The sequence below is a fragment of the Anguilla rostrata genome, chromosome 2, assembly GCF_018555375.3.
Source record: "Anguilla rostrata isolate EN2019 chromosome 2, ASM1855537v3, whole genome shotgun sequence".
Taxonomy (NCBI): Eukaryota; Metazoa; Chordata; class Actinopteri; order Anguilliformes; family Anguillidae; genus Anguilla; species Anguilla rostrata.
The window spans coordinates 18,907,583-18,933,919 of record NC_057934.1 but is presented as its reverse complement, the minus strand read 5'-3'; the positions used below and the strand labels follow the sequence as shown (position 1 = coordinate 18,933,919).

General features: G+C 47.5%; 1 protein-coding gene across 1 annotated transcript; it reads left to right on the top strand.

Annotated features, from left to right (window-relative positions):
• Window positions 1-2,389: 2,389 nt before the first annotated feature.
• Window positions 2,390-24,386, top strand: LOC135247503 (synaptopodin 2-like protein). Its single transcript, XM_064321007.1, has 4 exons — window positions 2,390-2,763; window positions 7,214-7,365; window positions 8,520-9,187; window positions 17,657-24,386. Exons 1-4 carry the CDS (start codon window positions 2,662-2,664, stop codon window positions 20,863-20,865), a joined length of 4,131 nt encoding a protein of 1,376 aa, XP_064177077.1. The 5' UTR covers window positions 2,390-2,661; the 3' UTR covers window positions 20,866-24,386.
• Window positions 24,387-26,337: the final 1,951 nt, after the last annotated feature.

Sequence of the window (26,337 nt, the reverse complement as noted above, 5' to 3'; positions counted from 1 at the left end):
GAATAATGGCAGCTGTTATTTTCATGTACGTTTCCTTCATCGACAAGGTGTTTTGTAGTCAATAAAGAAAAAGATAACTTCTTAATTACGTGAGATTTCATGTGAGAAGACGCGAGAATAACCAACTCAACAGTAAAACATTCAGTTTGAAATGGCCTACTGAACAGTTTAAGAAGTTCTTATACACGAAGGAATTTAGCAGAATATGGACTGCTACAGTGGAGCCTCTGTTGCCATATTAGCCTATGTGATTTCTTTTTAGCCACTAGATTGATAAATGTGGCATACATGCTCTAAAAACTAGCTATACTGGAATAATAATGGAATGATCAGCTCAAGGAGGCAATTTAAAAAAATATATAGCAGCAGAATAATATTCTGTAAAAAAATATTCTGTCAGTTTTTACAAATGCTATGAAATAGCTAGTGATTTGTGATTAGAAATTAATCCTGAAATAAACTTACATAGTCACACAGAATGTTCTATCTGACTATACTGCAGTGACCCACATTAGCAATTTTCTGATGTAGCTAAGTTATCAATAGGAAAGTAATATTTTAAGTATTTGCTACATTTTGGCATTTAGCAGACACTCTTATCCAGAGAACTTGCATAACATGCATTTTTAATAGAATCCATTATACAGCTGGATATTTACTGAAGGAATTCAGGTTAAGTCCCTTGCTCAAGTGAACAACAGCAGTGGCCCATCTTGGAATTGAACCTACAACCTTGAAGTTCAAAGTTAATGATGACCTCACATATGCCCACCACCCGTATCCATGGTTATCCTGTCTGCCTGATCTCTCCCACCCTGTGTGCAGAGAAGGCCAATTATACATCCCCTTACAGGGCTGCTGGCCAGAGTCAACACTCACACAGGCCAGATTCAATACCAGACTGTAGAGCCCATCCACAAACTGGAACATAATGACAACCACAGCGTGTGCCTAGCATAACTTCAAGTTACGATCGAGATGCTAAGCAAGCTTCTGTGGCTAAATGAGTTAATCATTTATAGCATTGCTACAGCATTGTGCCACCTAGCCCATAAACAAACTTAAAAAATTATCTTTACACAGTCAACATTGATTAGGTTTTACGCTATTGCCTTTTATTTGGTCACGCATGGATTTTATGGGAAGTCCATGCTTTCGTATTTTATTTATTTATTCATTTTTCTGGAGTATATGAAATAGAAAAACAGTCACCATAATATTTATGGGTGAGCAATTACAAGTCAGAAATATTTTGACTGCTCCGACTCATGGCTGAATGCCAGTTTTCCAGTCATTGACTGGCAACCAGTTTGAAATGGCATTATGTTTATGAAATTGCAGAAGTGGTGCTGCCCTGCTCACCCATAACACAGATAGGATTACAGTACATTAAGTGAATACATTTTTAGTTTAGTCCATTTCTGTCACAAACCCTTCCTAGGAATAATTGGCATGTGTAATTAATATCCAGTTACAGAAAGTATGTTCCTCATTGACCTATTACTCAGTTAAATAAAAATAGGGATATTCAGTTCTTATAAACATAAACTTCATAAACTTGTAAACATTTCCCCATTAAATTCTGAATTTGGACAGCTTGCTCAGTACTTTTTTTTGTCTAATTTTCCCTGTCCCAGTTTCTGAGGGGTTTTATGTTTGTTCTCAGGTGTGATTTTTTTCTGATGACTATAGTTCTTCCTGCTCAGAATTTTGTTGCTTCAGAATTAATTAGCAAATAGAAATCACTGAGAGAGGGCTTGGATTCGGATACTTGCCATTCACTTTGCTCTTATGTTTGCCCCAATAATTGTATTCCAACTGCAAATGGACAGCCATTTGAATAATGATGCTGCATGTTGACACATTCTCAGTTCATCTGTTCAGTTAATCAATGGCCAATTCTATGTTTGCAAAGCTCTGACAAAACTGGCACAGATTTTAATGTACCCTGTAACTAGATATAGCCCCATATCAGTACCAGGAAGAACATGAGGTTGAAGGCTGGACTCATCATTACTTTCCAAAGAAATTCTAGGGGACAAAAAAAACTGCCTGTAGCTTGACTATATTTAATCGGCTGTAGTTCTTTTCCTATTACCTACTCCTTTTCGTTGACCATGACTGTGTATTTAGTCTAGAAGGCCCCCCTCCCCGAAGTGCACCCTACTTTTGTGCATGTAGCAGAGCTCACTAGAATCATGTTCCTAAAATAGCCACCGTGTCCCCTAACAGCATGTTAGTAGGAATTCAGAGACAAAAGCCCTGGAAAGACTGGGCTATTTATGGCAGAACTGTCAGCATCCTTCTCTGTGCCGGGCCTGGATTGACAGGACAAGTGTGGCCGATAGGAAGGGTTGAAGTTAGCCCCCCCTCCTCTCTCTCTCTCTCTCTCTCTCTCGCCATTCCACCCAGCCTTACCATCCGGGTGGGTGCTGAGTGCATGCGTGCGTGTGCGTGTGTGTCTGTCTCGACCCAGGTGCCAAGGTCTGAGGGGAAGGAAGACCAGTGCTAGACAGTGCAGCGTCAGGAGAGGAAGCCGGGTCACTGAAGGAGCACTGTCAGGCATGGCCCAGCACTAACAGGGGTCCCCGCAGACAGACAGAAACATACGGAGGAAGAGAGACACGCCTGCCTGCGGAGAGGGAGCAGTGATAAGGAACAATGGTGGCCGAAGAGATTGTGGTTACCCTGTCTGGGGGCGCACCTTGGGGTTTTCGACTACAGGGTGGCGCTGAGCATAAGAAACCCCTACAAGTAGCTAAGGTAAGGTTCTGGGGAGCGGGACAGGGGGAAGATGAGTGAACAAGCCATGCTTATGGTGGCAGGCTCCGAACAGCTGCAAATTTTACGACTGTGATTATTCAGATAATAATGGCTGTATATTTTAGAATTTTCTCATGTTTTATATTAATTCTGGAAGCGTAATGGCATCCTGGGTGGTTGGTATCAGACCACAACATTTTTTTGAGCTCTGGCTGTCTAATTTCTTGTCATCTGTAAGACCGGGGGTACAGGGCATGTGAGTCATGTGCTCAGCTAGCTTTTGTCTTCAAGGTTCTTTTAATCTGTGAACTGTGAATTTTGAGCAGAAATCAGTGAACACATCATTTTTCTTTTGTTTATAAACTATTGTGTTACTTAATATCTGTACGTTTTTATTAATATTTTTCTCTGAACATGCAGTGACAAAAAATTGACATGTATGACAAAAATGCAGTGTTTATTCACATCTTCACCTGGTCATGGAATATCTCCACCGATTGTAAAATATTCCTGGAATCGAAGTTCATGTGGAGCTTGTTATAGTCGGCTGCATCCATGTCTCAACAAATTTACCGTGAGAGCTGAAGTGAATGGCCCGGCAGTTTTTTTTCTGAGGGACACATTTGCATTTGGAAGATTTGTTAGTTTGCACCGTGTCATCACAGAATGCCTTAAAGATGTGTTAACTCCAGGCAACACGCCATTGTACTGCTGGGGTCACTGTCTCTGATGAGGTTCATCCACCCCATTGGCTTAAATATACAGTCCACAGAGTCCATCTTGAGCCCTACCGTATACTGGGAATTCTGTGAATGCTTCAATCAAAATGGTGAATGAGGAAAGCTGTCATTTAAAATGATTGTGTTCTCCATGGAGAGAACGTTCTAAAAGAAATATGTTTTGTGAATGTTCAAGTATTGTTAATCCAATTTATAGTTTTATGGGATCTAGAAATGATCATGTTACCTTAAAAAATTATTGCGGATGCACTCAGAATCCCTTAGAACAAGTTCATACTTGCAACATTTAGTACAAACCTTCCTGTGAAAGTACTATTGTTTCATGTAGTTTCATGTACAGGATTACAATAGAAATTCAGCTGTCAAGCAAGTTGTTCTTTTTTGTGGGGGGGATAGAGGGGAGTAAATGGCCACACTGAAGGCCAGTCAACTAGGGGAACAGTCGATTACAAACTTCCAAACTTTTGATGTGAGACAAAAAAAAACCTTTGTGAGTACCATGGGTTCCGCTACATCCAGCGGAGAGTAGTTCATAGGACCGGGGAGAGAGAGAGAGAGAGAGAGAGAGAGAGAGAGAGAGAGAGAGAGAGAGAGAGAGAGAGATTTGAGATTTAAAAAACCCTTTTATTGGGACATTGTTTAACCACTGAAATGACTGTACTTCAAAACAAAAATAATATACAAGCAACATAAAGAGAAAAACCAATTAACAAACTAACCACAGGCAGAAAAGAGAGAAATAGCTAGATAAAAGAGGGATAGAGAGAGAGAGAGAGAGAGCGATCTGTTTGTGCCGTAAACACTTCGCCAATCATTCGGCTTTTCTCATTACCAAAATATTTCGGAAGATTCCTCCCTAAGCAGCATCTGTCCAGAGCCCAGCTCGAGCGCAGAATAGAGTTACCCGGGTATATATACACGGGCCCGAGTTGGTGTCTGTTTGACTGTGCAAAATGCGTTTCCTCTGATCAAAGGACTATTCTGGGCGGCTGGCTCTCACAGAAGCAAAGCCTGATGGGATCGGCCTTAAGGTCAAGACAGGTTCTCCTTTTTTCTTCCCCATCCCATGTTAAAAAGTTTCAAGGAATGTTTTAGACCTGTCGTAGGACGGTGACAGCCGCTGGGCCACGTCCAAAAACTCCCGAGCGTGCTCTCCCCTGTCGTTCCGCAAGGTCACTTTCCCAGGGTCTCCTTTTGGAGCGTGGCTTTTTCCGTCAAGTGGCAGCTCTTAGACGCGCTATTCCCATCCTCAGGCCGCTCCGATAGCCTGTTAAATGTGACAAATCAGATCCCCCCCCCCTTCGACGGACCTGTCCCAACACGTCCCACCACTTCAGTGCCTGCATACTAACATGCACAAATAAAATATCACTTATGACCTCTTTAACTCCCCATTACATTTCAGCTGTTCTCCGGTGTGGTCTTCTGTGAATGGCAGACTCCAGACCACTCAGAATTGTAATCCAAGTTCTCCCACTGTGCATAATAGTCTGTTGTGGCTATTTTAAAATGAGGTGACCCCTGACCGGCAGATGGTATTTGGGATCTGCCTAATAGCGTGCACCCCCCCCCCCCCTTTACCCCACTCTAGCTCCCACACTGATAGGGACATGAGGAGTAAAGTTGGGGGCTATGGAATGAAGGGAGAGGGTTGTTTAAAAGGTCATGTCAAAGTAACGGTCCACAGCCAGAACTTCAGAAATATTGGGAAATCATAAATTCATGCCATAAATGTCTGAAACGTCATTAGGATATAAGATGTAAATGTCAGACCCACCTGTAAGATGTGAAACTCTCTCACAGTGAGGTGTATGCAACCAGTGGTTGGCTGAGATTTTTAGTAAGGGATTTAAGTCCTGGACATTTAATGTCGCCACCATAATGTCAGAGTAATACAGTGTGTATGACAATGTTGGCCAGGCTGTCTTATTGTTTTTTATTTGGCTGCCTGCTACCTATTGGCATTGATATTTCCTGGATATTTCCCTTGAAATCACAATATGCTTTGAGGGACCCCATGTACTAGCCACATTTACTCTACCTCACAGAACAGGAGAGTGATGCTAGACTGCCACCTGCTGGTTTTTGTGCATATAGCAGGTATACTGGCATATCTATGCATTTTGTGCTGATTCTCTTGCATCTACCATAAGCTGGAGTGTGAACGGTGCATCTGCCAGTTGCAGTGAATTATTGTGATATTCTACACTGAAATTTTTCCCCTCCCAAATATCAATCATGATCAGTCTTCATTGTATTAATTTCATGATTAAAAGTCAGGGATAAAGAGATTTGGATTGCCAGTCCATTTAAAAAACACTTCACCTGGCAGTCTTTCCCCAAATGAATTTACACCAGGGAATATGTTTGCATTGTTGCCACAGCAACAACCGGGAGCTGTGCTTGGCATAGAGACTGACAACCCCATGTCCCCAAACTGTTTAACCTTTGCTTCTCCTAACGAATTTCTGCCACTTACTACATCTGTCCAGGGGATGTTAATTTGTCTTGAAAGCCTTCCCAAAGGGATGTGCTTGTATTGACTTAGCAGAGCTCAATGTATGAGACTGATTTTCTTTAAAGAAACTAGTGTTTCTGATTGGCTGTAGTCAGTGGCTCAATTTATTTAAAAAGACTAAATGAATGAAACATGTTTTTTGAACACCTTTACTCATATGAGAATACCCCTGTCTTCTTTGAGAGCACACCTCTCAAAAATGGCTTCATAAAAAAGGATTAGCAAATAGCAAATATCAATCAATGCTTAGTTTATGGCAGAGCCAAAACTGATTTATGTTAAATCATTTGATGCTAAAACCAGCCATAGTGAGAGGACTTATCTGGACCAGGACTAAGGGACATGGGGTGAAGTTATCAATGTTGTGCCGAGCAGAGCTTGTTGAAGCGCCAAAATGTACTTGAGCATCTAGCTGCTTTGCTCTTCATAGTGATGTCACCCTGCCTGACAGGAGTGATCATTGTCTACAGTACATAGCTTGTATATTATGAATTTATATACCTCTATGTTTCCTTGTAGTTCAGTTTAGCCGCCATTCTACAATGGTAGTCAGGCCTGCACCTCTTGGTTGACAAGTCCAGTCCTATGAACAAAGAGTGTCTACTGCGTTCTGGAGACAAAAAAATATGAACAAATACTATTCAGGGAAGTTTGTAGGATGCATTATCATTGGTTGTTTCTCCTTTTCAAAATCAAGTGTGAATTCCTGCCATGGTTCTCCCTGGTTTTGCCTTTACTTGCGGTTCACTGTTTGATCAGGGGAGGAGTGTGAGGATAGACTCCGTGCCGTGCCACTTGTATTAGCCATTAGCAGAGCCTGTATGTGCTTCGATAGGCATGTGCGGCCTTCCAGTGCTCTGGGAGATCGATGAGGGCTGTATCGATGAGATCATCGCATCGGTCTGCGTATAGCTGCTCAGTGGGGGCTGCCAGATCAGCGTACAAGCATTCGCACGGCGGTGATCTACAGAAACGACACCCCCGCTACGAACAACATCAAATGGCTTCCTTACATAGTAGACATAATTATTCCTTTAAATAGGTCTGAAAACAGCTGATACGCTCGTACGATCCTGCATACTTATTCATAGCGCAGGCGGTAAGAGGAGCCTTCTTTTCCATCATGGAGGCCAGATAGGAGTGATCCCCCTCACCGGCGTTGCGGCGTTTGTGTCTCCCCCTTCTGGCGCAGGTGCGGAGGCGGAGCAAGGCGTGCAGGGCGGGGCTTCGCGAGGCGGACGAGCTGCTGTCCATCAACGATAAACTGTGCGGAGGGCTGTCCCACGCGCAGGCCATGAGCCTGATCGACGGCGGACCAGGAACTCTGCACATACGCGTGAAGAGGTCAGGACCGCGCCCTGCGCAATCGAAGAAAGAAAAGCAAACAAACACCAAAACGAATACAAAACGAATACAAAAACAGTGATATTGAACCTGCTTTGTTCACTTTCGTTTGTTCATCCAAAAAGGAACACAGGTTTTTATACTGCCCACTGCAGGAGGATCCGGTATTGGTCTTTAGGAGACCATGTTACTTATGCAAGCAGTGTGGCACCTTCAGGGAAATCTGTAGGACGAACCAATCAGTAGTACTTCCGTTTAATGGGCTCCCAATCAAAAGCAACCTTTACACAAATAACCATTACAGAACGTACTGACTGCATCTGACCTCAAGCTCTTGTGCTTAGAAATGTCAATGCTTCACATCAAAAGGAAATTTTGACACAAATGCTATTGTTCTGTTTATACATTTGGACAATGGCAATATTTATCTTTATTCTGTAGCTTTACATGCTAATGTAAGAAAAAAAACGATTGCTCGTGGTCCTTATACAGTATGACCTGTGCCTGTCACAAATGTCTTCAATGTGATGTGTCAAATATTAACGGTTTTAATATGAATGTGAGACAGAAATGTGACACAAATTCCTGAGATGGTGATAAAGGTACTTGAAAAAAAACAGACTGAGATGAATATCTACTGTGAATCTGCATCACGCAAAAATGTTAGTAGCACTTTACAATAAGGTCCCACGAATTGGTATTATCTAATGTGGTTGATAAGTGCTAACTATTGAAAACTTCTGTACAGCTTTGTTATCGTATCTGTACATCATTAATTCATGTTAACAACTAGATTTGTTAATGCCACTTCATGTGACCTTATTGTGAAGTGTTACCAAAATATCATTGCTGGCTCTAATTTATTTTGACAATGTTTTATGTTGCCGTGTCTTGTGGAGATGGTTTGTGTCTCACAATCAGAGGTGGAAAATCTAGGTTCAGAAAATAAAAGTCCTCCCCAGTATTTTGTTCCAGTCACCTGGATCTGCTAGTTAGCACGCTTCTTCAGTCAGGAGGCAGAGCTAGTTACTGGCTGGAGTTTGTGGATGGAAGAAACACACGGCGGGACTTCTACTTTCTGACACCTGGACTTTCCGTCTCTGCTCACAACATCGGCAAATAACGGCAGTGAATGCTGCTGGGTGTGTCTGCAGGGCTCCGTCGGGCTTCCAGTCCGTGGTGCTGCTCACCCGATCCCCCTCGCCCCGAATTGACAAGGAGTACCGCGCGGCGGTGCGGGAGGTCCGCCGGGGGGCGCTGATGTCCCCGACGGGCCGGGACGACCCGCCCAGGCGCGAGTCGGTGACGTCGCCGCCGGACAGCGAGGCCTACTACGGCGAGACGGACAGCGACGCCGACACGGCCCACGAGCGGCAGCGGCGGCAGAAGAGGCGGAGCCCCAGCGGCTCGCCCGCCAAGATGGGCGGCGGGAAGTCGTCGCCGGAGGAGACCTCGGAGATGAGCGGCTACGAGAGCGCCCCCGACGCCCCGGCCTACCCCGACGCCTCGCCGCCGCAGCAGGGCAGCCCGCCGGGCGTCGCCCGCCGGGAGGTGATCTACCAGCCCCCGCGCGCCGACAACTCGCCCGAGAACTCGTCCTCCAGCCTGGACGACCAGAGCCCCGCCGAAGGGCCGGGGCCCAACGAGGTGGACAGCGGCTTCCAGGAGCCGCCCAGCCTGCCCCCGCTGGTCTCGCCCGACCGCGCCAAGGAGGCCCTCCTCCTGGCGTCCCGCGGGCAGCTGGTGCCCATGGTGGGGCCCGTGGACAACCCGGTGGCCGAGGAGCTGACCGTGACCTACATGGACAAAGCCAAACAAGCCAGTGAGTACCTGCCCTCCCCGTCCCAATCCCAGCAGTACCGCTCACTGCGGAGGTCAGGGGACTGCGCTCGGTAACTGTGGCCCTGTATAATTAATGATAAAATTCCTGTCATGAGGAGACATCTTAGTCTTCAAAAAGAAAAAGATAGTGAACAGACCAAGCTTTCTTTTGTATAATGAATTAAAAGCACAATGAAATATTTGATATATTAGGAGGGTACCTCTCCAGTAGCCGAATTATATGATGTAATATAATATAATATAATATAATATAATATAATATAATATAATATAATCACCATAATATGATACATCTGTATGGGGGGGCAAAGCAGTATCCACTTCATGATTAACCTTCCTTGTCAGATCAGATTGAACATCTGGAATCAAGATCACTTGATGGCCTGTTTAGTGGCTTCTGTCTTCAGGACTTAACTGAACTAAGAATGTCCAGCAGATGGCGCTGATCTTCATTAATGCAGACATGGTGGCGATTGACTTTGCTGCTTTGACTTTGCAGCAAATTCAGAAGTGTGGACGCTTGAATGAATGAGGATTTTGTTGTAATGTATTTTTTATGGGATGTGAAGGTCATGAAAAACAATGAGCAGAAAAAAAAAAAAACCTTCCCCCTCCCAACAAACTGGTAAAAAGTCTAAATGTTTCTTAAACACATTTGGTTTGGTTTATGAATTAAACAGACAGAACATGTTCACCTGCTAATTGGATGAGGAAAAATATTCGAAATAAGGACTGAATACGAGAGAATATGAGGTGTTTAACCATGGATACCTGTTATGTAGGAGCGATGCTGGCGGTTGTGATTGATTGGCAGGCAGCCGTAGCTTCCTGTAGTTCAGAGTGTTTGTGAGGGGCGCGCGGCCTTCCCACGCGTGGGCTCCGGAGAGCCAGTGAACTGTGCTGGGGTGCGGGTGGGGGTGAGGGCATTGGAGAGACCTGGAGGTGCAGCCCTGGGCTATATTTGCCCTGTGACTCAGGCAGATAATGCGCGTCCTACACCACACGGCCGAAAAATTTCCAGCTGCTGTCTGCTGTCAAAGGCTTAGTCTCTCTCTCTCTCTCTCTCTCTCTCTCTCTCTCTCTCTCTCTCTCTCTCTCTCTCTCTCTCTCTTTCTCTCTCTCCCTCCGCTGCTCTCACTCTCTCTCTCTTTCTTTCCCTTCCTATATAATTGTGTTTGGGTCTTGTACATTGTAGTACACACACACACACACACACACACACACACAAATGCGCACACACACACAGCACTGTGCGTGTATTCGTCCCAGTGCTATTGATAGCAGCCATTAGCGACATGCCAGTCATTCTGATACGTGGAACTGGCAGCTGATTTACTGCACAGAAAGATCAGGGACTCGCGCAGCTGCATGAGGTGTCCTGGCATGTCACTCATCCTCTCTCCAGCAGCGATAACCTGCATACGCGTCTCTGAATGCGTTTTCACAGGTGAGATATCTCTAGATCCTTTCAGGAGAGAAAAACAGCAAGGACAGGGTAGGATTAAGATGTGTCTAAAGGAAGGAAATGATAGGATGCTTGACTTAAATAATTTTTTCATTGGCTTGGTTCAGATGCCGAGAGTAAGGGGGGGAAGGTGGGGGCAGTGACTGAGGCAACTGTCCCGACACCCACAATGAATGTCAAAGTCACTATTAAAGTTTCTTGAAATATCTTGTTAACAAGTACTGCGTGAACAATTGAACATGTCACCACCTCTAATATCTCATTAAAACAACACGAAGCTACTTCCCCTGATATCTCAAAGAAGCTGTTAGCATACCTGTCCTGAGTGGGGTAGTATGATGGCAATGTGAACACCATCATGGGGTCATACACAACCACCGACTGGGATTAAAGGTTCCCAGGTATGTTAATATAGCATATCTAGTGTAATATATGAGCAATAGCACATGAGAGGGTTGCTAGTTGCTGATATAGGCCATAACATGATCACTCTCATGTGATGTTGCTTTCATACAACAGTTTAATGCAAAGTTTTGAATTGCATTAAAAGAATAAAAAATAGCGAAGCATTGTTTTGATTAAATTGCATTTAACTTGGCTCCGCAAATAAATATAGCTCCTAAAACTGTCCCTGTTGCCAGGCAACGCCATAAACAAACGCAAAAAAACATGAACGGCGGGCTCAAAAACGACAGACACTGGAACAGCAGGCTAAGTAACATAATCGCTGTTGAAATGTAGCTACAGTAGCTAACAAAGTATTATTTTTCGATTTGGTGACGTATCAATCTAACATGAACAACGTGGACTGATTCTGGCCAGTGATGAGGTTTGAGTAATGTTATACTGCATATTAGCACTCACGGAATGCATCTCAGCCAACCACAACGCACAGTCGGGACTGTTGTATAAAGTGCAATATATAGCAGAATATGGGTACTGCAGACAAATCACCATAGAGTAGAGGTGTTCATAAAAAGATGCCTCTTCTTCCCTTGCACCCCCACCATAAGTGTGTGTGCTCCCAAGCTGCTATTCTTAGTCCTCCCCTTAAAAACCTGAGATAAACTGCCCCAGTGTCAGTTAACCAATGTAGAGTACGCAAATCATATCAGACAAAATGTCATTATGGAATGTCCTGGGTCCTTTGGGTAGATTGTTCATCCCTCCTCTGGTCACGTGTGTGCATGTGTGCGTGTGTGTGTGGGTGAGTGTGCGCGCATGCATGTGTGTCTGTGTGTGTGTGCGTGCGTGTGTGGGTGTGTGTGTCAGTGTGTGTGTGCATGCATGTGTGTCTGTGTGTGTGTGTGTGTGTGTGCGTATGTGTGTGTGTGGAATCCTGTACAGAAGGTGGCCCATTGTTCACACAGTATACAGTGGGGTGGAGGTTGAGGTCACTTGTCCCTTAATACACCAGTGGTGAGGGGACGTATAGTAGTTGGTGCCAGTAGCTGTTTTTAGGAATATTGGATCAAATGGAGGGTTACAATATGTAATAATAATAATAATATTAATCGTAAAGTTGTTTTCTGCCGTGAAGTTATAGAATATCTTTTCTCCAGTATATTTGATAAACTGGAACGTAACACACATGCTCGCCTGCATGCACGGACACACACACACACACACACACACGCACACACACAGATCATCCACTCTGATACAAATAACCCCCCCCACTCACACAACCATGGCGTGTTTGTTTCTGTTTTGTGTGTGTATATCTATGTTTATCTGTATGTATGTGTGTGTTTTTATGTATATATGTGTGTACGTGTGTATGTACAAGTGTTTGCTTGTTTGTGTTTGTGTGTGTGTGTGTGGAGGGGGGGAAGGTATCTGTATCTGAGTGAATGGTAGGTCACTGGCAGCAGGGGGGAAACAGACAGTGGATGTGGCCGTGATCCCCTATCTGAGCCGTCCAGCTGCTCCTCTCTGTCACCGTGGGAGACGCAGTAGCACGATGACAGCATGAACAGATACTGGCTTCATGAGCACATCGGGCGTGTCACCTTACACCTGTCACCTGTTACCTAGAGACAGGGAGGAGGGTGGGCGATTCGTGTAATACCCGGGCAGATAGAGAGGGGTCTGTCAGTGGTGGAGCGAAAAGAAATCCATATCAGTACCATCTGCTTGGCTTGGGAAGGATGATCCGACCAGCTTTAAAGATAGGGTAGCTCAGTAACATCATTCACACATTGGAGCACCACGTGTGCATTACTTGCATTGTGTCAGAGAGTCCACAATCGACAGTGTATAAATTTTTCATACTTTGTTTGAGGGTTTGGAAGTATATTTATATATATATATGTAAATGTTCCATATGTGTATGTTAAGTGTCTATATACACATATAATTTATTTTGTTGATTGTTTATTTTTTTGATTTGAGTTTGCTCTCAATGGTTTTTTTTTTTTTTGAGAGCATTGCCAAAAAGTCTGTTGGCAAAGACGTGTCACCTGATGGTAGATCTGGAGACCTTGTGTCCCCAAGACATGTGTAGATGTCCAACAGTGGCCCCTGGCTTTCCCTTTACCTCCATAACCATCTCCACACTGTGTGTGGCTGCAAAACTCTCCACCAGCTTTAGCACAGTTCCAGTGGTTTTAAATGTATTCATTAAATAGTGATCTAATAGTGGAAAGTGGTATCTTTAGGTTTTTATTTAATTATCTGTAACCATCTGCTGACTTGTGATGGTCCACAGCCCTTTTTGATCTTACTGTAGTTCTTCTGAGAGTTTTTTAAAAATCTGTTCCCATGGTGATGGGTGACACGTGGTGGTTTTATATGTGTTGCCTCATTTTTATATCCCTGTGAACCAGAAAGTCGTGGGAGGCCACAATACGGTTCCTTAAATTTGAGATAAACTTAGACAGTAAAATGTCGAGTGTTATTTAAACTCTGACAGTGTTAATTCAACTTGAAACAGATAACATTTGGTCCCTTAACACTGTTAGAGTTGAATTAACACTTTACTGTGTGGCAGCATGTTAATAAATTTAAATTATTAGTTAGTGCAGATTCATTTTGTTGGATTTTATTTAAAATAATTATTATATAAATAAATAATTATAATGTTGTGATTCATATTTTTTCTGAACATAATAGTGCAGAAATGTCCAACAAAAGTGCAGCAGCGGCTCAAACCAAATTTGTTTGTTGATTACTTTTTATCATTCATATGGTTTTTTTTTCTGTGGCACTTGTCAATCAAGTACTTCAAAAGCACATTACCCTCAACATCGAGGCCAACAATGGAACAAGAAACCACCTGCAATCCCAAGTGAGGCCGGCAGCCATGTCAGTGAGTCACAGCTGACAGAGGGAGGAGGCACGTCACTCTCTCCCCGTTTCTCGTCCCCGGGCCAATCGCGCTGCGGGGGGGGGCCCCGCTAGACGACGCGCTTAAACTTTGAGGCTGTCCCGCCGTCAGGTGTGAGGACGCGGGGGACATGAAGCCCCCCGAAGCCGAATGTCTGAGCGCTGACTCATGCAGCTCTGGGGAGAGCCGACCGCGTCACGGCGAGATGATTGACAGCAGTTTGGGTCCTAACAGGAAGGTGGGGGTTGGGGAGGGGCGGTTGAGCTGCACACTGTGGTTTTTTCCCCTTGTTCCCCTCTTGCTTGGTGATGATGGTGGGGGGGCGGGGGAGGTGGAGTTGAGGCAGACAGGTGGACGCAGCGTCTGTCAGTCACGTCGTTGTTAAGAATAGCCCCGCAGTGACATAATGCGTTTCTTTGGGCCGGCGGGGTCCCGCGGTTGGACAAAAGGCCTTTAAAAGGTCCGGCCCGGGGGGGGGGGGGGGGTGATCACTCAGGACTCTGCCTGGCCGCGGGTTCCGCCTGGCTGGGCTCCACCGTCGGGCCGCGCCTCCGCCGACGCATTCCCGAAGGCGGGGAACGCGCCGGGCCGCCCGGGGCCCTCCCCTCCCGGGGTTTAAGGCATGCCCAGCCTCACTCACTCGACGAAGGCCGACGGCGACAGAGACCTGGTGTACACAGGTAACGCTCTCCGCCACCCTCCGCCACCCTCCGCCATCCGCGAGCCGGCTCAACAAAGAGAGGGAGAGAGACAGAGAGAGAGAGAGAGAGAGAGAGGGACAGAGAGAGAGAGGAAACGCAGGAAACGAGAAGACAAGAGTCTTGACGAGAATCTCCTGGTCCGTCGGCAGTCGCCGTGCTGTGAGTGACACCCGCGCCGGTTCCTGTGCCGTGTCATTGATGCACCTCGCTTGAGTGCGCTGGAGAATACCTTACTTGAGGAAGAGAAGTATTTTCTTAACTTTCTTTTTTAAAAAAAAACAAGGATCCTTTCCCTTAAATCAGGATATCTGTGGGAATATGAAAAATATTAACAGATCTGACTGGTGAATGGTCATCAGAACGAGCCGTCTGTCCTCAGGTTTTTGCTGAGCTGATGAAATGCGGGGCAGTGTACAGGTACATGTGTTTGGATGCAGACTGGTGTAGGCAGATGGTAAAGTCTATGGGGAGGTTTAAGCTTGTGGCTTTTGCTTGGCGAATCATTTCACGGGGGACCGATTTTAATTAATTCTATGCTTCGTCATTACTGAATATCAACACCACGGTATTGGGGGTGAGTGTGACGGGGTATGTGAAAAAATGTAATCCTATATATTTTTGTCTGATAAAAAGAGAAAGATTTTTTTCTGTGCCGTTTGTCTGTATCTAATATAGTTTACTGCCTATTTGCTGGTTGTTATGATGCAGCTTTCCTGACTGTAACTCGCTAAATGCTTTCGTGATGGTGACAGTCCTTGATCTTTCCACCCGTTGATGTCAGAGCACTTACACACTTCAGAGTGTGAGCGGTTATTGTCCACCAGACAGTTAAAACAGTTAATATGCTGGGGGTCAATATGGGGTCCTTAATGGCCACGGTGAGCCGGGAGTCGGGACCTTGGTTTAATATCTCATCTCAAGGACAGCACCTCCTCCGGCACAGCGCCCCCATCACTCTAATAGGACGTGGGGTGACAGGCTACCCCACCTTTGCACTCACATTGACCGTGTGACCGGGCTGAACAAGCGACCCGTGAGGCTTTGTTAGAGAACTCACTTGTTACTCTTCGGACGTGGTGGATGTTATTCCACAAGTTAGCGGGAACTCGTTCAAAAACACCCCCTGTTGAGATCCATGGTCTAAATAAATCTCTGGATATAACCCTGAGGGTCATTCTCTCTCTCTCTCTCTCTGAGTGTAGAATGTGCCCAGTTATTTATAGGGGATGAGCGTTGCGATTTATCTGCGTCTGCGTCCACCGGTCAACGCGTCCCACAGCTGTTTTGAACTCCCCAGTAAATAATCAGAGAATAGCTATAGAGAGGCGTGTGCTATATGAGTAAGGGGGACACTCTCATTTTCCACCTGTGAGGTTTAGGGCTAGATATAGAGGGGGCAGGTGGGCTTGTTTTTAGTCCATCCGCAGCCTGTTCTGGCTGCCTGATCTCATGGAGTTCTCTGTGTAAAGGTCAGAAATGGTTGTTTGTCAGCGATTAACCAGATTCTCAGCTTACTGTGATATCCCCAGTATCATGTGACCAGCGGCACACATTGAAAACTTATCTTCCTTTCCTTTATTTTTCTTTTTTGAGCCTTTGGTGTCCTTTCAAGTCACTGAAACATCAGGTCTTTCTTGTCATTTTTAAGGGCATGATGTTATTATGTTGGAATGAAAAATAATTTGTTTCATAATAGTCATCTTGTTCTCTCTTGTTATGGTTATTGCATTTAGTATTATAATAATCGATTTGGCTTCATTCTGTTGTTATTTCCTTATTCATTGGATTCTGCAATATATGAGACTTTTTTACACAACTTCTTAAATTGTTTTAATATTTATATATCACAGGTAATACCATTAATGAGAGCGTTATAACTGGAGTTATTTATCGTCTTCAGGTTATTATTCAGTTTAATCACATTTTCAATGTACATTTAATTGCACCTAATCATTAACAAAAACATTTATATTTGGCACCTATATGCCTATGTCTATTCATTGTTTTTCAGCCTTTGGTATGAACACTATTAATTGTTTTTTAATTGTGGCCCAAGCTGGACACTCACCACTTATGTGTAATTTATAAATGCTCATCAAGCCTTAATTCATGTTAGTCTGTTGTTTGTACAGCACCCCTCCAAAGTGATTTGAAAGGGGCTAGTGATGTCAGTCCTAGGAGACTACACTTCTTAATGTTAATTATCATTTAATTAATGAAATAATAAAATATAATCCGATACAATACTCTTTCGGGCAGCACGATGGTGCATGGGGTAGCACTGTCAGTTCAAATTCAAATCCAGAACAAGACTCGACTCGGGTTCAAATCCGGCCGGGGCCTTTCTGTGTGGAGTTTGCATGTTCTCCCCGTGTCCGCATGGGTTTCCCCCCACAGTCCAATGACATGCAGGTAGGCTAATTGGAGACTCTGAATTGCCCATAGAGATGAGTGTGTGAGTGAATGGTGTGTGTGCCCTGCGATAGATTGACAATCTGTCCAGGGTGTTTTCCTGCCTCTGACCAAATGCACACTGGGATAGGCTCCAGCACCCCCTGCAACCCTGCCCAGGATAAGCAGGTTAGATGATGGATAAACAATACTCTTACACTCTGATGATAATTTTTCATTTTCACAAACACACTTTGGATCCAACAGGATTAAAACCTAAACCCAGTTTGTATCCACATTAAAAACAGTTGCTCTAATTTCCTCTGGCTGTTGACCTTAAAATGCCATTTTTTCTTTTACAATACCTTTAAATCAGGTGGCAACACTGTAAAGTTTTACTCCCACGTTGTATTAAGGCGAATTAACCTTTAACTGTCCTAAAAGAGATCCTTGTGGCCTGTAATGTTTCTGCGTGTGTCTGCATTATTGCGACCTCTCGTTCAGGTACAAAGGGGATGGGATTTCACTGCTGAACCGTTCTTGTCTCCCCCTGCTTTTCTGTAGAACTACACAGAGGCGAGAGCGTGCAGGAGAAGCAGGTGAAGGAGGCCCGGTCCAGGTGCCGCAGCATCGCCGCCCTGCTGACCGACGCGCCCAACCCGCACTCCAAGGGCGTGCTCATGTTCAAGAAGCGGAGGCAGCGCGCCAAGAAGTACACGCTCACCTGCTTCGGCAGCGTGGAGGGAGCGTCCAGCCAGGACGGCACCACCGAGGAGGAGGACGACGAGGAGGAGGAGGGCGTCTTCCCGGGCAGCGAGTCGGAGCTGGACGAGGACGGCTTCACCTCGGCCCCCGAGTCGGCCTGGGACAGCGACTACCTGGACATCCTGGAGAGGAAGACCCCTGCGGCGGGCTGCGGGGAGACGGAGAGCCCGGGGCTGAACGCCACCTCCGGGAAGGGCGCCCAGCTTTTCGAGCAGCAGAGGAGGAGGGGGCAGGAGCGCGCCGCGGCGGCGGAGGCGGCGGCGGCGGAGGTCGCGCCCGTATCGACGTACGCGGAACAGGCACCCCCCCTTCAGGGTCTGAGCCCTACCGCGCCCGCCGTGCCTGCCACTCCCAGCATGCCCGCCTTGCCTACCGCGCCCGCGGCGCCCGCCGTGCCCGCCGCGCCCGTGAACTACAGCGTGATGAACGGGGACTGCACGGTGGTGAGCCGGGCCAGCGTGGTGATGTCGCCGCCCGTGGTGAACGGCGGAGGGGCGGGGCCGCCCGGCTCCGTGCTCAACAGGACGGCCCAGCCCTTCGCCGCCGGGTTCGTCAGCCACAGAGCCGCCACCACGCCCGTGCTGTTCCGCCCCGGCCCGCCCAAGAAGAGCCCCCCCGCGCAGCCCGCGGCAACCGCCCGGGCCACGCCCCTCCCCTTCTCCCCGCCTCCCTCGGAGGTGAAGCGGGCCGTCTCCACCACCTCTCTCTACATCCCGCCCAGACCCGCCCCCAGGAACGCCCCGCCCTCCATGCTCTCCCCTCCTTCCTCTGTAGCCGCTGCTCCCTACTCTCCGTTCTCTCCATCTTCTACCACTGCGACTCCCTTCTCTCGCCCACCTCTGCCCGCCCCATCCTCATGTAACCCTCCGGCGCAAGCCACGCCCTTTTCTCCGCCTCCCGCACAGGCTGCGTCCTTCCATCCTCCTCCTGCCCAAGCCACGCCCTTTTCTCCGCCTCCCGCACAGGCTGCGTCCTTCCATCCTCCTCCTGCCCAAGCCACGCCCTTTTCTCCGCCTCCCGCACAGGCTGCGTCCTTCTATCCTCCTCCTGCCCAAGCCACGCCCTTTTATCCACCTCCTGTACAAGCCACTCCCCTTTCTCCACCTGCTCCGCGGGCCACATCTGTCTATCTTCCTCCTGCCCGAGTCACACCCTTTTCTCCACCTCCTGCCCAAGTCATGCCATTTTCTCCACCTCCAGCTCAACCCATGCCATTTTCTCCACCTCCAGCCCAAGTCGTGCCATTTTCTTCACCTCCTACCCAACCCACGCCATTTTCTCCACCTCCTACCCAACCCACACCATATTCTACACCTCCTGCCCAAGCCATAACCTTTTCTCAACCTCCTGTACAAGCCATGCCCTTCTCTCCACCTCCTACACACACCACATCTTACTATCCACCTCCTACACAAACTCCTGCTTCCCCATATTCTACACAAGCTATACCCTTTTCCCCACTTCCTGTTCAAGCCATCTCTCTCACCTTGGCTCCTGCACCAGTCACCACCTTCCCTCCTCCTCCTGCACCACCCACAACCTGTCCCACTCCCACACCAGCCACGCCCTTTTCTCCATCTTCTACCCCTGTGGGTCCCCTCTCTCCCCCGGCCTTCTCTCCCCCTGCCCACCAGCCCTGCGCCGTAGCGGTCCCTCCCCCGCCGACGCCTAAGGTGTCTTTCAACCCGTACGTCGCCGTGGCCACCACCACCCCCTCGCCCCCCGTCTCGGCCACTCCCGCTCCGGCTCCCACTCCCGTCCCCACGCAGTACCCTGCTGCCGCCGCCAACTCCGCCGAGGCCCTGGCGTCCCGCGAGCAGAGGATCTCCGTGCCCGCCGCCCGCACCGGCATCCTGCAGGAGGCCCGTCGCCGCGGCAGCAAGAAGCCCATGTTCAGCGCCCCCGAGGAGAAGAAGCAGAACTCGCCCAACCCCGAGCTGCTGTCGCTGGTGCAGAACCTGGACGAGAAGCCCCGGGCGGGGGCCGAGCCCGGGTTCGAGTCCGGCCCCGAGGAGGACTTCCTCAACCTGGGGGCGGAGGCCTGCAACTTCATGCAGGTCCACAAGAGCAGGCTGCCGCCACCGGTGGCCCCCAAACCCCACGCGGCCCCCGAGGGGCCCCAGATCCCCCAGATGGGAGGCAAGGGGGCGGAGCTGTTCGCGCGGCGGCAGAGCCGCATGGACAGGTACGTGGTGGACAGGACGGCCCCCGCCGCCAATCTCGCCGTGTCGCCGGGGCAACCCCGCCTCCCGTCGCCCACCCCCTCCCTCCCGTCTCACTGGAAGTACTCGCCCAACATTCGCGCCCCCCCTCCCATCAGCTACAACCCCCTGCTGTCCCCTTCCTGTCCACCGGGGGCTCAGCGCGGCACGAAGGCGTCCCAGACCGCCAAAGTCGCCAAGAAGAGCGACGCGCAGAAGCAGCCCCCCAAGCCCATGGACGTCATGAGCCGGCAACCCTACCAGCTCAACTCCGCCATGTTCACCTACGGGGGCGGCGGAACGCCCGCGCCGGGCAACCACCAATCGCAGAGCATCTCCCTGAGCGCGCCCAAGCAGATCCCGGTCAAGGCCGCCCGCGTCTACAACATCAAGCGCTTCTCCACGCCCACGCCCATGTCCGCGCCGGCGTCCCTCAGCCCCGCCGTGATCGCGCCCCGCTCCGCCACCACCCTCGGGGAGCCCCTGTGGCGCCCCGACGTCGTCTCCCCGCCCCCCGCCCCCCTCTCGCCTCCGCCGCCCGCCCCCACGGGCGCCCTGCCGGAGCTGCCCAGGATCTACTCCGCCCCCGTCCCGAACCCCGCCCCCGCCCCCGCCCCGCCCCCCGGCTCGGCCTACGCCCCGCTCCAGAATGGCAGGCAGTGGTTTAAGAGCGCCCCGGAGCTCAGCCCCCTGTGCTCGGCTGTTTCGGGCAGCTCCCTGTCCGTCAGGGTGCCCAGGCCCCGCTTCAGCACCTCCAGCATGGGCATCCAGGCCAACGTGTGGAGGCCGGGCTCCGTGCACTACTGAGGGGGGCCACGCCCACGCCTGCGCCCGCTCTGCTACGCCCTCCCTCGCCCTCGCCCTGCCCTGCCTTGCCCTTACTCGAGGGCCACGCCCTATGCTACCCCCTCCGCCCTGACCTGCCCCAGCCACCCTGCCCTACCCTGGCCTGCTCCGCCCTGCCCCACCTAACCACCCTGCCTTGCCCGCCCTGCCCTGCCCCGGCCTTACTCTGGCCCGCCGTACCCTGTTCCATTCTAGCCTGCCCCACCCCATCCCACCCCACCCTGCCCTGACCTGCCCCTTCCCGCTCCATCCTACCCTTTGCCTGCCCTGATCCACCCTGCCCCATAATGAAGCCCATTCTCTTCCACCGCTGAGTTTGTCTCCTGTCTGTGGTGGAGCTTTGCTAAACAGCAGCTTTGCAAACCCCACTGTAGTCCATAACTGTACATTACATAGTTTGCTTGGTTTCAGCGACATTAACAGATGGGGATTCGCACTCCTCCAACATCCCAACAAACAAGATATAGGGCATTATGTTTTATTGGGAGAGAAATATTTTAACTATACATGACATCAGAACTGTTTTTTTCCCTGACAGAACCGAGCAATTGTGGGTTTCGTCTTCTGTTTTCTACATCATGCACAAATTGAAGCAGATATTAAAATGGTCATAAAGATGCATATATTTATGTGCTTGTTGGCTGGAGTGCAGCTTGCTGCTTCCTAGGTGTGGCTGGTATCTTTGTGGGGCCTTATAGAATCCAGCCTTGGTTATTTTCTTTGTGAATTTCAGGTTTTTTTCACCTGTTAAAGGCCTATCTTTAAATAAGTGTGTGCTCTGTTTTCAAACACTTGTGTAGTATACCTAAAACCTTGCAAGAGCCAATCAGCACCTTACCCATTTCAGTTCAATGTTCAGCTGAACTCAGATACAAAACTACGTATATATAAAATACTACCTGACTGTGGTGTACAGAGCGAACTACTTGCTTCATTGTATATCCAAGGCAGTTACCATCAACAATCTGGGTAGTATGCATTAAGTTGGTATAAAAACAGCATGTTTGAAATTTTAACTTGGGGCTTTGTGGGCAGGTATTTAATCGGAAATTTTGGGATGAAGTCTATTTTGTAAAGGAAATTTGTTGTTGGTACGGGGCATGCTTGAACAGTGCAGGTCATTTTCACAGAAATGGTGCCCTTCTGGTGCACAAGCAATGACCTTTGAACTTCTAATGTGTGGAGTAGCACTGTGGGAACGGAAACATTTTGGGCCATGCAAAACGGTTCCAATCACAAAGATTTTGCAGGTTCGGGCTATCGCCACAGAATCTATTCCCTTTTGGACACGGTCACCGAAAGCAAGCAAGCGACTTGGAGCACACGGGACCTGTTCAAGTGAGATCTGCACACAGAAATGAGGAAAAACCAGACCGCGGTGCAACCGTGCTTGGAGCCCGTATGGACTGAGTGAAGGATTCAGGGCTAGGGTGGCTGTGGCAGGGCAGGGGTTCAGTTTTGGGTGACGTCACCTGCTCACATTGGGTTTCCCTCAGTGAGTGCTTCCCACTTGAGTCCGAGTTGGTCAGGAATCACGCTTTTCACCGGCTGTGAAATCGAGGCACTCCTCTCCGCTCCGCACACGTTTGGGGGGTCGCCGCAGAGGAAGCATGAAACTCAGACGTGTGCCTAAAAATGTGTGTGTGCGAGTTTCTATTTCACGTGCAATGTAGAGAACGACGTTAGAGTAATCATATTAATATAACACAGATAGAAAGGAGAATACACTGTGCACAATGGTGATGTGGTAAATGTAGTGTGTGTGTGTGTGTGTGTCCCCGGCTCTGGCTTACATTGTGTGTTTAAAATGCAATAAAGGCTCCTGGCGTGAGCAGCTGTCTGACTGAAGCCATCGTGGCGTGACACTGAAAGCTTTTACATTTTAGCTAAATCACTCCAGCGTAGGGTGTGGATGTCGATTGTGCTTTATGTCTACTGAACGAAGGACGAGGACGATTTGAGCAATTTAAAGACGAAAAGAAAGGTAGTCTTCGGCGAGACAATGAGAAGGGTAAGAAAAGGGAAGCCATTTTGTGAGGCAGATGCTGAGGGAAGTGCGAAGAATCGCGTGGCCGCTTTGAGAGATGGAAATGGGAAAAAGATGAGTCTTCTTTTTGTTGAGATGGTACGGTCCATACGCCTACTCCGAATGCAGCACTTTTGGGGTGCTGCCAATGGGCACCCAAAACTGCTGTGCCACCCCCACTTCAATATTCTGCACTCCTCTACTGAAAGATGCAGTGACAGTTATTAGTAAACACATCATTTACATTTATTATTTTTTATTGGCATTAATAAATCTCTCTCTCTCTCTCTCTCTCTCTCTCTCACACACACACACACACACACACACACAGTATTCCTTTGTATTACCATATGGATTTCTTCCACATCCATTTGGCCAATAGGTGTGCCATTTCATATGACTAGATCAAAAGAGGCTCTTTTTACATCCTAAAAATATATTTAGTATTACTGAAGAATCTCTATTAGCCTAGTTCAGTCCAGGAAGGTGGGCTGGATGTATGATTCTGGGCTCTAAGTTTCAGTGCTATGAATGCGCCGCAACAAAACTTGTGGATCGTGCCATTTCTTTGAGGGGGTGTCTCGTGTGCCTCTTGAGTAGCTGTAACTGACTAATACTGTGAGATATTACCCCCCTCCCCAGCACACGCGCACACACTCCCTACCTTTTGAGACATGCAGTATGTGATGAGGAGAGGCAATGTTCTGAAACTTTGTGTGAAAGGACAGAGTCAGCATGTAGAGAATTGGGCACAGAAATAGCACCCCAGCAGCGGCTCACTGTGTATGAAAATAACACGTGTCAGTTAAGTGTCATTAAGCGTTACCACATTTGGTTGTTTGTTTTTTTTGTTATTTTATCATTAAAATGGCTGGCTCCTCGAGGTGTCTGCCTTCATTGTATGCACTGGAGGTATTTGTATTTGTGCTTCTGATTAGAACAAAAAGGATCTTGGAAAATGGTCTCAAGTTGTATTTAAGAAGAAGAGGGAAATAAAAAAAGTAGCTGTCCCAGAAGTTTCTCTTGTACGAACAGTCTGCATCCAGCAAGAGCAGGGAATGCCAGAACTAGGACTTCTTTACATTTTGTAATTTGTCAAAAATAATCCAGAACCATGAGGAAGAACAAACACATATATTTTCTTGGATAATGTATCTCAGATTATTTCTGATTTTATCTGTAATGTTTCTGCTTTTTCTTAAAGACACAAACTAAAGAACCTCAGTTCTCTTTCTGTGCTTTCTTGTGGTACAGCTTGCTTCTTATCACTTAAGAAACTTCAGTGGACATGATGGGTGGGACCTGAGATGGAATTGGCAGCACAGGCTGCCTGTAAAAAATGCTGATTGCTGAATTGCGGTGTGATGTAAGAGGGCAGCAGGTATATGATTGGCTAAAAGATGTGAACATTTTGTGGAGGATGACATGAAGGAATAAAAATAGACTTGAAACCTTTCAGCTGTCTGTGGATCTCTTCTCTGTCACCTTGGCCCCTTCCTTTCCCGTGTACGTGCTTGCGTGTGTGAGTGAATGTGCATCTATTTGTGTGCGCACACATGTGTGTGTGTGTGTGTGTGTGTCTGTGTCTGTGTGTGTGTGTCTGCGTGTGTGCATGCGTGCGTGCCTGCTTGTGCACGTGTGCGTCCATGGAACATAGCGGACATTTTTCAAATTCATGAATGAAATTTCAATGAATTCACTGAAGTAAACAGGAATTGACCCCAGCCCTGGCTGAGGTATGGTCTCAACTGCTGGCTCCTGAGGTACTACCAGACGCATCCATAAAAAACACAGAATAGAGGCTTAAAAACATTTTCAGGTGTGCTACTCTGGACAGGCTCTGGTCAGAAAAAAAGACTGATCTGTTTTGAACGGCAGATACACACAAACAGCTTATGTGCTTGGCAACAGGGTAATACATATATGATGATGCAGTACAAATAATGGTCAACATGGGGATAAGTACCAGCATTCTGAGTGTTTCTGGGCACATAACCAGACCGTGATGTCAGCTGGCACACACTCGGTGAAGCAGGGTGGGGTTGAACAATTTGGGTGACGTCAGACCAAGGGCTTAGTGTACCGTCATCTGCTCACACTGAATAACAGCAGTCATATGCGCTGGTGCACAAATGTACGTTATGACAAAAAAAAAAATCCATGTGATATACACATTGTCTAGTTATATCCCCTGATTAAAAATATCTGACAGCTCATAATAACGTGCAGCTAGCTAAATTAAACCTGTGTACTTGATGTATTAATAAGTCCTAAGAAGTGATTTAGGCAAGATTAAAAATGAATCTTTTCCCATAAAAAATGGGAAAGGTTACTTGCCAGTTGTGGACGCAGCCTATTGGTCAAGATGTGTGAAGCTTTGGCGCAGTAAGCAGACAATGACAATGATCTATTACATCATCAGTTCAACCCTTTAAACGTACGTTTCTGAAAATATGTATGCTTCCATGGATAAAACACTTGGACATGCTTTTTTCATTGTAATTATAGAGGATACTTGATACTTGAGTACTAACATGAACCGTGGGAATTATGATCCTTTTGACCTGAAATTACATTCCATCCAACACTAGTCAGAATGATGGTTTTATTATGAATTATTTTTAGAATATCTGTAAAGGATCATTACCCAATTTTACATCAGAATATACAGGTACATTATTGGGATTATGTAAGTCACCATTCTTATGGATGTCTGTGTAGCAGTGGCATTTTATTGGCAGTTCAGTTTTTTAGGCAGTTCCCCCTGTTTGCCATAAGGTGTAGCTATTGTTCACTATTTGTGAGTGCAAGACTATAACCTAAAGACTAGTCATTATATGGTTTGGGATGGGAGAGAAAAAAAAATTATCGGCATCATCTCAAGAAAATGGAGGACCCAAGCCAAAAGATAAGAAATGGCGGTAACTGTATATTTTGATTGAGTCTGTGCATATTGAAGCAGGAGGGTTCAGCTTTTTCCCATGAAAATTGAAACCTGTTGGAGGTGTCCTGTTGTGTGACCTGTGAGGTTTCTGGTCATGGTTCAGGTGTCAGGGTGAGAGGTGCTAACTTTAGCTTTACAGTGCCCTGAAACCTTAGAAAAATTCACAGAATCCGAAATGGCCAAAAGCAAGTGCGCCCCCTTGTGTTGAAATCGAGCCCGCTTGGCTCAAGCGGGTCAAGCTGGCACGGTCTCGGCACATCCTATAATTAGTGCTGTTAATATCCAAGTATTTGGCAGACTCCTTTTTACAGTGTGGTTTGTGTACAAACACACACACCACAGGAAGTGTCTGATACCTTGTCTGGGACCTGCGATGGTTTCAATGTCCGCTTATTGGCTTTGGGGCTGGCAGGACCAGGCAAGACAGCCAAGTGCTTTGAAAGCGCGATGAAACCTCGAGTGC

Excerpts from the sequence above, each read along its gene's own strand:
- LOC135247503 (XM_064321007.1), top strand. The coding sequence starts at position 2,662 with ATGGTGGCCGAAGAGATTGTGGTTACCCTGTCTGGGGGCGCACCTTGG. Across the intron at positions 7,366-8,519 it reads CTGCACATACGCGTGAAGAG|GGCTCCGTCGGGCTTCCAGT; the intron begins GTCAGGACCGCG and ends GTGTGTCTGCAG. Across the intron at positions 9,188-17,656 it reads GGACAAAGCCAAACAAGCCA|AACTACACAGAGGCGAGAGC; the intron begins GTGAGTACCTGC and ends GCTTTTCTGTAG.